At 47.7% G+C, this 12,995-nt stretch overlaps 1 protein-coding gene across 1 annotated transcript; it reads right to left on the bottom strand.

Moving 5' to 3' along the window:
* Positions 1 to 2,219: 2,219 nt before the first annotated feature.
* LOC135916432 (endothelin-converting enzyme 1-like) lies at positions 2,220 to 7,959 on the bottom strand. The gene is made up of 2 exons (XM_065449785.1): positions 7,778 to 7,959; positions 2,220 to 4,484 (listed from the first exon to the last, which is right to left on the bottom strand). The coding sequence occupies exons 1-2, from the start codon at positions 7,868 to 7,870 to the stop codon at positions 2,388 to 2,390; spliced, it is 2,190 nt and encodes a 729-aa protein (XP_065305857.1). The 5' UTR covers positions 7,871 to 7,959; the 3' UTR covers positions 2,220 to 2,387.
* Between the last annotated feature and the right edge of the window lie 5,036 nt (positions 7,960 to 12,995).

Raw genomic sequence — 12,995 nt, 5'->3', positions numbered from 1 at the left:
GATGAAGTCAACTATAGTGAAGTGAATTAAGGCAACGTTAAGGCAAGGCTAAGTAAGGCAGAATAAATTAAGGCAGATGGAATTAAGGCGAAGTTAATTAATGCAGGTTTAGTTATGATAGAGTTCATTACGGTACTCGGAATCGGGACCATTGGTAGGAGTCAGACCTACGGCCTTTGGTGTTAATCAAGTGGATGAGGGCACAGTTAACTAAGTTAGGTTAAATTAAGGCACTCGAATCAAGGGCCTTTGTTGGGAGTCGAACATGCGACTTTGGTGTTAATTAAGGCGAAGTTAAATGAAGACGACTAAAAGAGCGTAGGTATCGTGCGGTTGTCGCAATGCTTTCGCATTCATCCACATAGGGATAGCTAAGCGCCCCTTGAATTTTAATACGGTGGCCTTAAGTCAGCACAATTCAAACTTTGCACCGAATCTCGCGATATGAGCCGTAGTAAGCCATTCGCAGATGTCCGTAATCTGCTTTCGAGAAGTCCGAGTCACCTTCGTTTGAGGAACTGGCGCTTCGCCATATAGCGCTTACGGACGAAAACCTTCGTGTGCTCAACCCGTTAACGCAACAGTTATTTTCCAGCCCCTTGCAAAATTGGAGGCACCTTTTTTTTCTGTGACGCGTAGAAGCATTAGGAGCTCTGTAATTAGGGCACTGACGTCCCCTTCGTCCATTAGTTATCGCAGAGTTGCGCGGCAAGGTGAACTAGCGAGATGCCAGATAGCGCAAGCTGTAGTGCGAGTGCTCCAATTTTTGACGCAGTAAGAGAGAAACGTTTGCGATTGTCTTTGTTGTTCGAGTATTACAAGCTGGAGTCCTGAGCGCCATGACGAGACTACTCGACGAAGCGAGGATGAGGAACCACCCGCGAAACCTGTCACGCGAGACGTCCCTTCGTCGTTTTCGTGCTGTAAGAGCACAACGTAACAATGAATAGTTTGGAGCCCTATACCGAGTCGAAGCTTTCGCTTGTATGCGTACTGCAGGCCGGTTATTATATTGCATCGACTGCGCTCACGGCTCTGGACCTATGCCTTAAAACAATTCATTTCTTGCATCTATAGGCTAGTAAACCCCCGTATATACGGTATAGACTATTACGGGAGCTGCTTTTTTGACCGTCAAGCGCCCAGCTTTGGAAGGGTATAAATTGAAGGAAATCGCTTCTGTTTGTTCCATCGTAGTTCATCAATTTTATTCAGTAAATTAAATTACCAGTGCACGAAAAAAGGTCTGCATATTTCTTTCTTTTCTGGTATAAGAGCTTGAAGAATGCGCAGTTATTTTAAGTGTTTCATTTAATGTTTAGAATATTGACAAAAATACTGAAGCGCAGTGGATAATTACTGATAATATCATGTAAATAGTATTCACGTGTACTGCGCTGCCACCCCTGTTAATATTACTTCATTCGTTCCGGTCGGAGCAGGTCTGTACATAGTGTAGTTGTGAAGTCTTTTTGTCACGTGCAATGTGGCTGTACTGTCGGGAGTACTGAAACTGTCTGTAATGTTCAATTTCCTTCTACTTACCGTAAGATGAACTTCGCCGGTGTTATCGCTATTTTTACGCTGTTATTATCGTGCACAATACCTCATGTATAGCGTGTTTATAAGGAAACCCAAAGACATGTACCTTTTACTTTGACAAAGGCTGGTCCACCAGCCGAAACTTTTGTTAACTATACTGTGCAAATCGAACGCATGTCGTACTCTCTCGTTCTCCATTATATATATATATATATATATATATATATATATATATATATATATATATATATATATATATATATATATATATATATATATATATATATATATATATATATATTCAAGTAATATGCCGCTATCCGTTAAAGCCAGTGGTGTCGGGTAGTGTACGTGCATATATTTCACATTTTGACGCTGCGTCACTCACCAGCCACGTGCGCAAATTTGTGCCATAAACGTAAGGAGAAAGTTGGTGCAGTCTGTAGAGGGTGAGGCAGCTAGCAGATTCTGCATGTGCTAGAAGTTTTCTGAGAACAAACATTACAAATATTAGAGAAATAAAATCTGTGAAGCGGCTAATTTGACCTAGGATAGGCAGCGGCATCGTAACAGTTACTAGTGACATTATGTGGCGTGTCACAGGCCTATGGCTGCTGGGGATCGTACTCACTTTCTATAACGCATAGCTAGTCATCGTAGCGGTAAGCGCAAGGACATCAAAGTACGCACTATATTTCACGTTTCCTTTAGAGTTATGCACGATGATCGAAATGCACTGAGCGCCAAAAAAATAATAATAATCAAGCAAAGGGGCAGTGTTAAAGTGTACTTCAATATAAGGTTCTAATACACTCTATAAAAGTCTGCTCGTATCGAAGTCCGCCTTAAATAACAGAACACTTCGTGGCGGCGTTCATTGCGTCGTCGTCGTGACAGCGATACGCGGCGGAAAATTCGCGCATGTTCCTCAGCTGCACGATGCATCGAAGGGGCGACGGCGTGAATAGCGAGGCGTCGCTTTCCTCGTGCTCGCAGTGCTTGAGGCAGAGGCCGACAAAGAACATTTGGCGCTGTTCCTCGGAGGAGGCATGGTGCGACGCCGTCCCGTTGCGGCCGCCCAAGTTTGCGTACGTCCTGAACGCCACAGCTGCGCCGGCGAGGTCGGCGACGTTCTCCGCGTCCGAATGACGGCGCTGGGGAAGCGTCGCGCCTTGGAGCGCCTCGTCGTGAGAGCGCTTCAGACACCGCATCTTGTCCTTCATTGTGCCCTGTTGGCTGCGATGGACCCGCTTCTTGTCAAGTCCTTTCGTCGAGATCAGGAAGGCGTGAAAGATTTCGTGGGCGATGATCTGTCCCAGGCCGCCGTAGTTGAAGGACTCCGGTCCCGCTGGCACGAAGACCGGCGGACGGAGAAGGTCGGCCGATATGAAAACCGCGTTCGCCTGTCCCACGTACGCGGCCGTCGGGAATGCGCGGTGCGGCAGCAGCATGTTCCGGTTTCCGAGCCGCTTCGCCCGTGTAAGCTTCGACGCGCGCAGCCAGCTCAGCAGAAAATGCTTTGCCGAGAACGGGTAGTTCTGGTAGTAGCTGTCGAGCTCTTCCGTAGTCCGCATTCCTTTCTGGAAGCCGATGTGGAACGTGATGTTCTGTATCTTCTTCAGCGCCTGGTGCTTCGTCTTCGCGTCCAGCCACGTCGCCCTCGCGATGTCCAGTTCGGCCTGCCTGCGAATCTTGAGCGCCATGTCGGTGGCCGTTCGAATGGTCTTCGCCGTGACCTGTCTGAAGATGTAGGTGCCGTAAAGAGCGGGTCCCATGACGGCCGCCACTCTTTCCAGGCACGTCTGGTTGTGTCCGGCGACGCTGCTGCTGAGCCTTCTGTCGGCGTACGATCCGTACTCCCTGAGCAGGCACCAGGCCATCTCGCACTTGACGCCGTCGTGGTCCAGTCGGGAAACCAGGGCGTCGAAGAACTTGAGCGCGGCGGGATTCGCGTACACGACGTCGTCCGCGGCGTACGCGGATCCGCTGTGCACGGCGAAGGCGTCGACCCACTCTTGGCTGGACACCGTCGATTGCGTGAAGCGAGAAAGGTGCCGTATTCGTATGCGTGCGGGGGCTGCTTCTCTCTTGCGGAGGAAGGACGCCAGGAGGGAGCAGGCCACGTTGTCCGCATCCGACACCCTCGCCAGCACGTCCCAAGTGTCGTTGCGACTGTTGTTGTGGTAGGCGTTCACGTAGTGCACGTAAAAGTGGCTGATCCTGCTCGCCGCGATCAGTTTCTCGCGCTTTACGATCCACGCGTCGAAGCTGCGGCTGAAGCTGACGCTCACGAGCTTCTTTCCGTTGACGGCGATCAGGTCGTGCATCACGAAGGACAGCAGCGTGTTGATGCCGTATCGGAAGAAGAGAGCGCACATGACGTCGACGGCGTCCTTCTTCGACTTGTCGCCCGTGGCCAGGAGGTCCAGCCCCATCTTGCGCATGAAAGAGCGCAGGTCGCCCATTTCCGATCTGTCGCGGCGCAGTACGTTGGTGCACGCCGAGTAGAGACTGGCGGCCTTTTGCGCCGCCGTCCCTCGCTTCTTTGGCGACAGCGGTTTTCGAAACAGCCTTGAGACGGCGCTGTTCACGTCGAAGTCCATGTGGCCGGTGCGACTGAGCCAGCGGCCGTCGCGTGTTCTGCAGACGTGCCGGTAGAAGTCGTCGCAGGGGGCGCTGTCCGGAGAGAAGCCGTTCACCGTGCGCATCAGCCAGGTGCAGCGTCTCTTCGCGCACGTTTGGTTGTCGGCGCCAGCCCTGCGAACGCGCTGTGGCGCGGCGGTGACGGGACTGGTGAGCGTCAGCGCTATCCCCAGCGTGAAGATGGCGACCATGATGCCGACGAAGAGCACCGTCAGGCAGCAGGTCCAGCTCACGAAGGGAAGCGTTAGGACGAGAGACTCGTCTTCGCTGTTGCTGTAGTGGCTCGAATCGGCTGATTGCTGGAAGTTGGAATAAAACGACAGATATGTGAAGGCACTGCATGACTCTGCTGAGCAAATATTTTGCACATATGTGAATATGAACAAGGAAGTCTTCCGTTCGTGTCTACTGAATCTTCTCGCACACAGTTCAGCAGTCCGACGTGACTTTTCAGTACTTTTGCGGCAGACTTGACGTGTAAGAGACGTGAAATCCCTACTCATTATGCGAGACGAATGAAAAAAAAAAGAACGTGATGATATTTAACTGCACACATAATCGTTTTACTCTGAATACAATGACATATTCTTTGTACCGGTGGCTTGCAACTTATCTGCCGGAAAGAACAAGAGGAACTTCATAACCAACTGTGTGAGAATTTCGTCAGCAACACGTTAATTGGGGTTCTTGATCAAGAGGCCAACAACCTGTATCATATTATATCTTTATTTTAGAGGAAGTATGGGGGGGGGCGGTAACGTATGAAGGAGGAGAAGGAATAAGAAAAGTAGAAGGCAGGGAGGTAACGCATGAAATCAACATACAGGATATGGCAGGTGCTGTTGTAGGGGCCTTTAGAATAATATTGACTATCTGGCATTTTTTAACGTGCACAGCACGGTTCAGGAGCGCTTCTGCGTTCCGCACTCTGGAAAATGCGGCATTTAGGTGGTTGTTCTGATGTCGTTTATATGACATTACTGAATCACACAAAGAAATCCACTGAAAAAAATACAGACGACTGCGACATACAACCAGCAAGAAAAAAAAATTTCCATTCGCTTGATCCCTTCGTTGGTTTCAAAGTTCTGCCAATAACCAATAACCAATAATAACCAATAACCAATAACCAATAAAATGACACTAAAATTCAATGCTTTTAGCCACGCTGTCTGTACATGGGAACACACATTTCGTTTGCTCTTTCCTACCATCGTCGGCAAGTGAAATGTGGGAAAGCAAGCACCCTTTGACAATAAGTACTGGCGCTACGTCGGTGAGTTGAACATTAATCAGCTCTATTGTTTGAGGGCAAAATATAACCCCCTTGACGACAAATTCAATTTTTTTTCCTCTTAGTTATTGCTGTCTGTGGCTGCTTCTACAACAGAATTTTCTCATTTACTGCACAACTCGCAAGCTTCTTTTGAGCAAACGATTTTGGTTCTTTGAAGCGCATCAGGATACCATACGAAACGAATATGCACACAGTTGCTACTTGGGATGAGGAAGACGGCTCAGAAATTGTTTGGGTATTTATACTATCGGCTAGTATTTTCTCGAAGAGTGTGCGCCATGTTCTTTCGCTATTTATTTAAATAGAGTCATTATCGTTCGGTCTTAAGGCGCTAAATGAATGGCTGCTGGTTTCTCACCGAAAAAAAATTGGGGGGGGATTTAGAAATGTTCGAAATACTTTGAGTGGGCTTTGCCGAATGGTAGAAAACATGACGGGAAAATTATAATAGGCTTGATAGAGTGAACACTAAGGCTGTAAAGCTTATGATTTTATACGAGCTGTAGATCTGCTTACCTTAAGCACGACACATCAACGCAAGCTAACCCGTCGTGGTAGCGTAGTGGTTTTGGCATTGCGCTGTTAAGCCAGAGGGCACACGGGGTCAGAGCTCTGGCGCACAGGTGGCATTCCGATGGAGGCGAAATGTGAAAACGCCCGTGCTCCGTGCATTGGGGGCACGTTAAAGAACCCCAGGCGGCCAAATTTATTCCAAAGCCCCCCATTACGACGTGCCTCATAATCAGATCCTAGTTTCGGCACGTACAATCCCAGCACTTAACCTATAAAATTAACGCAAGCGTGCGCCTAATCAGCCTTATTGCCCAAGTAGGTCTAACGGAGCTCGTGTCTTAAGGTAGAGGGCCTTCTACTAGAATTGTCATATTCACCCCCGATGAAGTGCAACAATGCTTTGCTGCCCAGACGTGAATGCTTTCGAAATTGCCAAGAAAAATTAACCTCCATAGCTCGCAATTTTTCTGGCGCATATTGATGGGGCCACATTGAGTATAATTCATTTCTTTGAGCTTGAATGTCTCCAGTTTGCTTCCTTGAGATATTGTGAACGGCGGAACCCCCTTTCACGCATGTGCAAAGGCGAGGCTTGGAGGCCAATCTATCGCATTTTAATCGGACCAGATCAAGACCACGGTTCAAAGGTTCAATTTTTTTTTAGCAGTAGCTATTATTCGTTTCTTCGTATCTGGCCCTTGCGCCAATAAATACTACACATTATCCCCGCCTCTTCGGCTACCGATATGAGCGTTATAAATTACTACCATAATCGTGTCGTCAGGAAACTTCGTTGCAGACGGTCACTCAAGGTAGTAGTTTATGTTATACCGGCACACGAATATTCCCTTGCAAGGTGCGTTGCACTGTTAGAAAAATCACTGGCTCATGTGCTAGCGTGTCATGCGCAGATGCTAGCACGTCGACCTGGTAAGACAAGACGGACATAGATGTACACCCGTGAGCAAAAGTATGCGGACCACAGGGTCGCCGAAAGAACGGAATTTTTTCGCAATTAGCATGCCTAAGCGGAAACTGGCGAGTGCACTAGAAGATTTGTAATGCCTAGCTTGGGACTACAGTCTTTAATTTCAAGTTGTATTCACAGACAGAGGAGAAATTGAGTTTTATCGCGCAATCTCTGGTCCGTATACTTTTGCTCACGGGTGTACGTGGTGTATTCTAGCATCGACGGTATTGAGCTACTAAAACTGGAAAGTCCACCACAAAGCGATAATATTGCTGACCAAAGACACTATCAATGACACAGGTACCGTACATAATAAATTGTGTGATAAGCGTCAATAAATATTTATCTGGATTTAGCTGATTAACAGTTCAATTTATAACTTTAGCGCTGCGGTTACCAAAGATTCCCTCCTCTAAGTTTTGCCCCAACTGATGCCGACTTTAGCACTGCCGAAAAATGATCAACAGATTCGAAATTAGGTTCAAATTGTCGTTATTTAAGATCAAGAGTGACTGCGGCCTATGATATACCAAAATTTGAACCATTATAAGTGTTAGCGAGTTTAGAATGTACTGGAAGGCTCTGGAATAATTTAGGCCACCTGGCACCTGCGATTACAAGGAATGACATTCAGTACCGATCCCCACCTGGATATCGGAACGTGTGAATGACACGTGGTAACGACGCATTAAACAAACGCGTCTGAAATGCGCTCCATGTGGTTGCTGGTTACCGCTGACCGCGCGCTGTTCGCGTATTGGGCAATCAATAGGAAAGACGCCGGGATCAAGCAGCAGTTGCCCGGAACTTACATTACTTTGACTGGTCTGGCTTGTGACAACGGACAGTGAACGGGCGGCACCGGGACGGGATGCGCCTATCAGTTCAGAGAAGCTTTTGCTCATCGCAGCAAATCGTCAGCTCTTCAGCTTCGCCTTCGGAGAACGCTGCTGATCTCGATGACGACGTTGAAGCTCTTAGGCTGATGATGACGATGAGAATAGACCTTGATGATGTGTAGTGTTTTATGGCGCAAGGGCCAGGTTTGGCCAAAGAGTGCCATAATGATGAGAATTAACAATGGCCCATGTACACTTGGAGGGATAGACGAAGAATAAGTGGGCGTAAGGAAGAATTAGAAGAATAATAAGAAAAAGAAAAAAAGTTGATGATAATGTGCATTTGTGGCGCGTACCCACTATAGACCAAGAATCAGGCGGCAGGAGAAGGCGCAAGAGAAAGTTCCGACAGAACATATCTCACGATAGCTGTTGTGATGCTTCTTCTCATTATCTAGCGCTTCCGTAGGATTGTTATAAGCGAAATGTAGCGCTACAAGACAAGACGCAATAAAGTCGTGATGCGGATGTCGAGAGAACCGTTGCATCGCGGAGGCGGCTGAAAACGAACAGATTGTCGAAACTTGGCATGGTAGGCCTAACAAAGTCTATAGAATGGAGCAATTAAGAAACACGACTAACCCGTTCGGAACCACATTGAAGATTGCCCACTTTATTACGTATACTTAGTGAACGTTGAGTAGGTGGCGCCACCAGTCAGTCACACATTCAGGTGCACTGACACCGACCATATGTACAGGACCATATAGCTGATGTCCTATATAGGTGAGGGGAAAGAACTCGGGACTTATTTATCGACATGACTGTCTATTCAAAGTGCGATACGCCGTGTTGCGCAGATGACGATGACCACGGCGAGGCGAAGAATGGATGGATGACAAGCGACAAGCGGGTGATGATGACAGTGCCTAAACTAAGCGCATTGAACGTACGCACTAGCCAAAGTCAACGCAATGTATGGAATTCAGCAGCCACTATACCTTTTTTATATATATTTTTCCAGTTAGAGAGAGAGCGAGAGAGAGAGAGAACATTTATTAAAGTCAAGTGAAACCACGAGGTCCTCCAACGGGCCCTGGGCGCCGGTGGAGTGCACAGTCCAGGAGCCCATGAACCGCGGCTGCTCAGCGAGCTCTCACGACCGAATCGAGCTGGTCCCGGGAGTTGAAGCTAGACAGTGAGGGGAGGGCCTGCGTAGCCTCGAGAACGAGGTTTGAGGACTACTTGCTTGGCAGCCAAGACGGCGAAGCAAATCGGAAGTTCCAAGTAAGGACCTTGTTGTGCTGCAGTCTGAAGAAATAATGTAATATAATCAAAACACTCGGCTAGGACGTGGACAAATTTTGAAGATCAGCGCTAACACAGATACCGGCGCGCACTTCGTCCACAGAAACTTTTTTCTTTTCCTTTCTTTTTTTTTTACGAGGGCGTAATTTTCAGAAGGAGTAACACATAATCATTATGCGATACCATTGGTAAACTTCCGAAACATTTGCACACGCTCGCTGTGTGGTGCGAGTTATAGGAAAGACGCAAACAGCGTCCAATCGCTGTTTGCCATTCGATCGCGATTTCCCACGCTATTCAAGTCGCTGAAGACACGTGCAAATGTCGGCGTAGTGACTGAAGCAGCAACAAAGGCGACACTTAATTAAGTAGCCAAATATAATGTTCCTTGCGAGCTCTACGATTGCGTGAACAGTAGTGCAGAGGCCGTTTGGCAACGAGGAACGAGTTGCCAATATACGGATGCAGCAGCTGCACATGAATAAGGTTGGTCATGGGAACAACGTGCACCAAATTCGAAAGAAGAAATAAAAAATGGCTGTGGCTTAGGTAAGGTTAAGCCCAGGATGCGAAGCATACTAGCCTTTATTTTAGTTGTTGAACCACTGTTTAGCCTGGTGAACTGCTGTTGCTTGGCTATATTTGGTTCGGCTAGACGAAGAAACAACTCATGCATTACTTCTTCGCCTTCAAGAGTGGAACGCGACAGCGTTCCCGTCGACCCGCCAAGGGGTGTAAGACAATGGGCTACAGGGCAGCGACTACGCGCCCCGCATTGGACGCGGTGAGCGTCGAGCAAAGCAGCGTTCGGCGCGGCAACGAAATGTGCGCCTGAGCAAGAGACGCACGCCTTAGAAACAGCGCGTTTCTAAGGCAACACCGCATTCACTAGAGGCGCTTTTGTACCGCTTTGAAGCGTTGTACTCGTGGCTCAGTGGTAGCGTCTCCGTCCCACACTCCGGAGACCCTGGTTCGATTCCCACCCAGCCCGTCTTGCAAGAGTTGAGCCAAAGCCACTTCTCCTCTGTCGTGACGTCACGGTGTCACGTGATTTCATGGTCACCGCCGCGCCTGAGGAGCTGGGTTGAGCCCTCGTAATATGCTTCGCATAAAATGAAAACAAACAGAAAGCCCTGAACATTTTGCAAAGGTACGTCCAGGAGCATCTAGCGCTTGTACAGTACCCCTCAGTACTAGTACTAAGGAGTACTGAGTACCAGTAGTAAGGAGTACCTGTATTTGTGCTGACTTTGTACTGGCTTTGCCTGGCTTTGTGTACCGAGTATAAAGCCAAGCATTACTTAGTATGGTGGAGGTAAGTGGAATAAGAGTATGTTCCGCTATTTTTCCGTCAACGCCTTTCCTGCCAGGAGGCTAACTTGTGTCTTGGACCCGACGAAGAGGCCCAAGTTACCCTACTGAAATGTTTTTAATTCTTTTACTTGCATAATTTGTCATGGCTATCGCTTCCGCAAGCGCCGTGCCCCAGCGTGGGCCTCCACGGCCGGTATGTTTTCAGAGGTTACTCTAAACTTCAGATGAAGCTTATAATGTCACGGGCAGACGGAGCCACGGTCACAAACGTCGGAGATGAATCTGAGCACCTCACGACAAGTGAACTACTGACAGCGTGAAGCGACAGAGACCTCGATGTGCTGTGAAAATTTATTGCAGCGTTTCTTTCTTCATTTTTCGAAATAGAGGAAAAACAACATGGCAGTTTTCATCCCATTCGTAAATTTATCGCTCTTTTGGCACTTTCAGCACTTGAAGCATTATGTCTTGTGTTCTGCTTGCCCGCCGCTCAAGGACGCCCAGATTAAACACACAGATAAAAGCCCCAACTGTTTGGCGCGTACACAAACAACAATGGATCCAGCAATAGAGTGCTTCCTCTAGAGAGTGTCGGTGACAACCCTGTCACTGAAACGATATTTTGCAGGGACTTAATACGACCTCTGCGAAAAGATTTTGTGGGCATTGACAGAAAAAAAGTCGCGGACATGCAGTCACGCACTCACGCATGGCTAGCATCGCGTTAAGACAATCCAGTAGTATTCAGAGGGCAGTACTGGAGCGTCACTTCATGTAAACGGGCTTGACGAATTCATCCACTTGGTAAAGTTAAAAAAAAAAGAATAGAGGATCAGAATGTAGTTATAGTCTGTAATGACTTCATCATGGGGCAAAACAGTGACACGAATGGCAGGAGGCTAGCGTGCGCCTCGAACCCGACGAAGCTGCCTCACGTGCCCCACAGAAAGGTTTTAATTTTTTTTTTTTACTCGCTTTGTACTGGCCTAGCATCGCCTCCGCGCCGGCTGGGCCTCCATGGCGTGCCTTTTACGAGAGGTTGCTCTAACTAGAGATGAAGCTCACAAGATCGTGGACAGATGGGGCCTTTCCTCAAACGTTTGAGAAAAACGAGCGCCTTCCGATCTCGCACGACTATCTCTCCGACGGGCTGACAGGTGGCGCGACCATCGCAACCACGCGCGGATGTACTGTATCGCTACTCAGCTGTGCTTAAACAAGTGCACGCGGGATTTCAGTCGCAGTGTGACACAGCATATGGGGATACAATAGATACGATATGCCCCGGGGTATGTGGAAAGGTATAGTGGTTCCAGGACTTACATTTGGAAATGAGACTGCTTGAAGTCGGGTACAGTCAGAACTCCATGGCAACCAAAGGTCAGTAGGACGCTTCGCATTGGGCACTCACGGTAAGATTATACAAACGAAGCTATGGATTATGATATGGGCTGGACAAGTTTCGAAGTGAGGGAAGCTCTGAGTAAAAGTGATTTTGAAGAACTACTGAGGAATATGAAAGAAAGCAAACGGGTTGCTAGAGTGTTCAAGTTTTTTTACGGGAAAAACATGCATTGTCTCACAGTGGAAGAAAAGAACTAGGAATCTTTACAGCAAGTATGCGACTGGTAAGTAAGCAACATGGCAACAACGAACGTCAAACGCAAAGTGAAAGAAGATGAGACACTGTCATGAGGGCCGACAGTAAAATATAAACCTGCCATGAGTAATTACCTAAGAGGCAAAAAAGAAAAACGAAATCAAGAATGAAATAAGATAACTCAAAGGGAAGCTCCTTACTTTTCGAAGCTAGATCAGGATGTCAAAAAACGTTTAGTTATAAAGCAAGGCTCACCAAGGAAGAAGGTTGTGCTTGCTGAAGTAAAGCTACGGAAACGATAGAACATGATGTATTAGACTGTGAACATGTCTACCCACGTGTCTGTGTAGGCCCATCTGTACCCCTTGAAGACCTTGGTTTCAGGGAAAGCAGGGGCAAAATAAAGATGTCCGCAACAGAGAACAGTAACAGGCGATTGAAGTTTTAGTGGCAGAAAAGTAGGGAGACCACAAAGTACGGAGGCGTACAAAAAACAATGTTCTCAATAGTGGTTCCTAAAGTTTGATTCTGAGATTTGTTTGTGCATGTGTCTTCTTTTTTTAAATATAGCTAGGACATTATGTAAAATAAGAGCAAGAGCTTGTTGACGCAACCCACCACCCCCGCGTCAAAGGGAAGCTCATAGCATCCATCCATCCAGCACCCCCTTCCTTCGACGAATCCCCCTTCTCCTTGCAAAGTCGCGGCAGTTGTTTCCATCAAACGCAGCTGCGTACTGTCGCTGACAATAGAAAATAGGAAATGCGGCCACTGTCGGGTAAATCTCGGACTTTCAAGTGGTGGCAAGATGTCAGTAGGTTAATCCTGGAAGCTCGCTTTGTCCGTGATATACTAAAGGTCTTCAGTCATTGTACAGAGAATGGCGCCCCACACAAACATCAGTGCAATGGCAAGAGAGAGGCGCACTGCGCTGGGCTAAATTAGTGGAGCGAAAGAGAAGAGACACCA

Source organism: Dermacentor albipictus, chromosome 4 (genome assembly GCF_038994185.2).
Source record: "Dermacentor albipictus isolate Rhodes 1998 colony chromosome 4, USDA_Dalb.pri_finalv2, whole genome shotgun sequence".
Classification (NCBI taxonomy): domain Eukaryota; kingdom Metazoa; phylum Arthropoda; class Arachnida; order Ixodida; family Ixodidae; genus Dermacentor; species Dermacentor albipictus.
The sequence above is the reverse complement of the archived record's forward strand: the minus strand, read 5'-3'. Positions and strand labels throughout refer to the sequence as shown.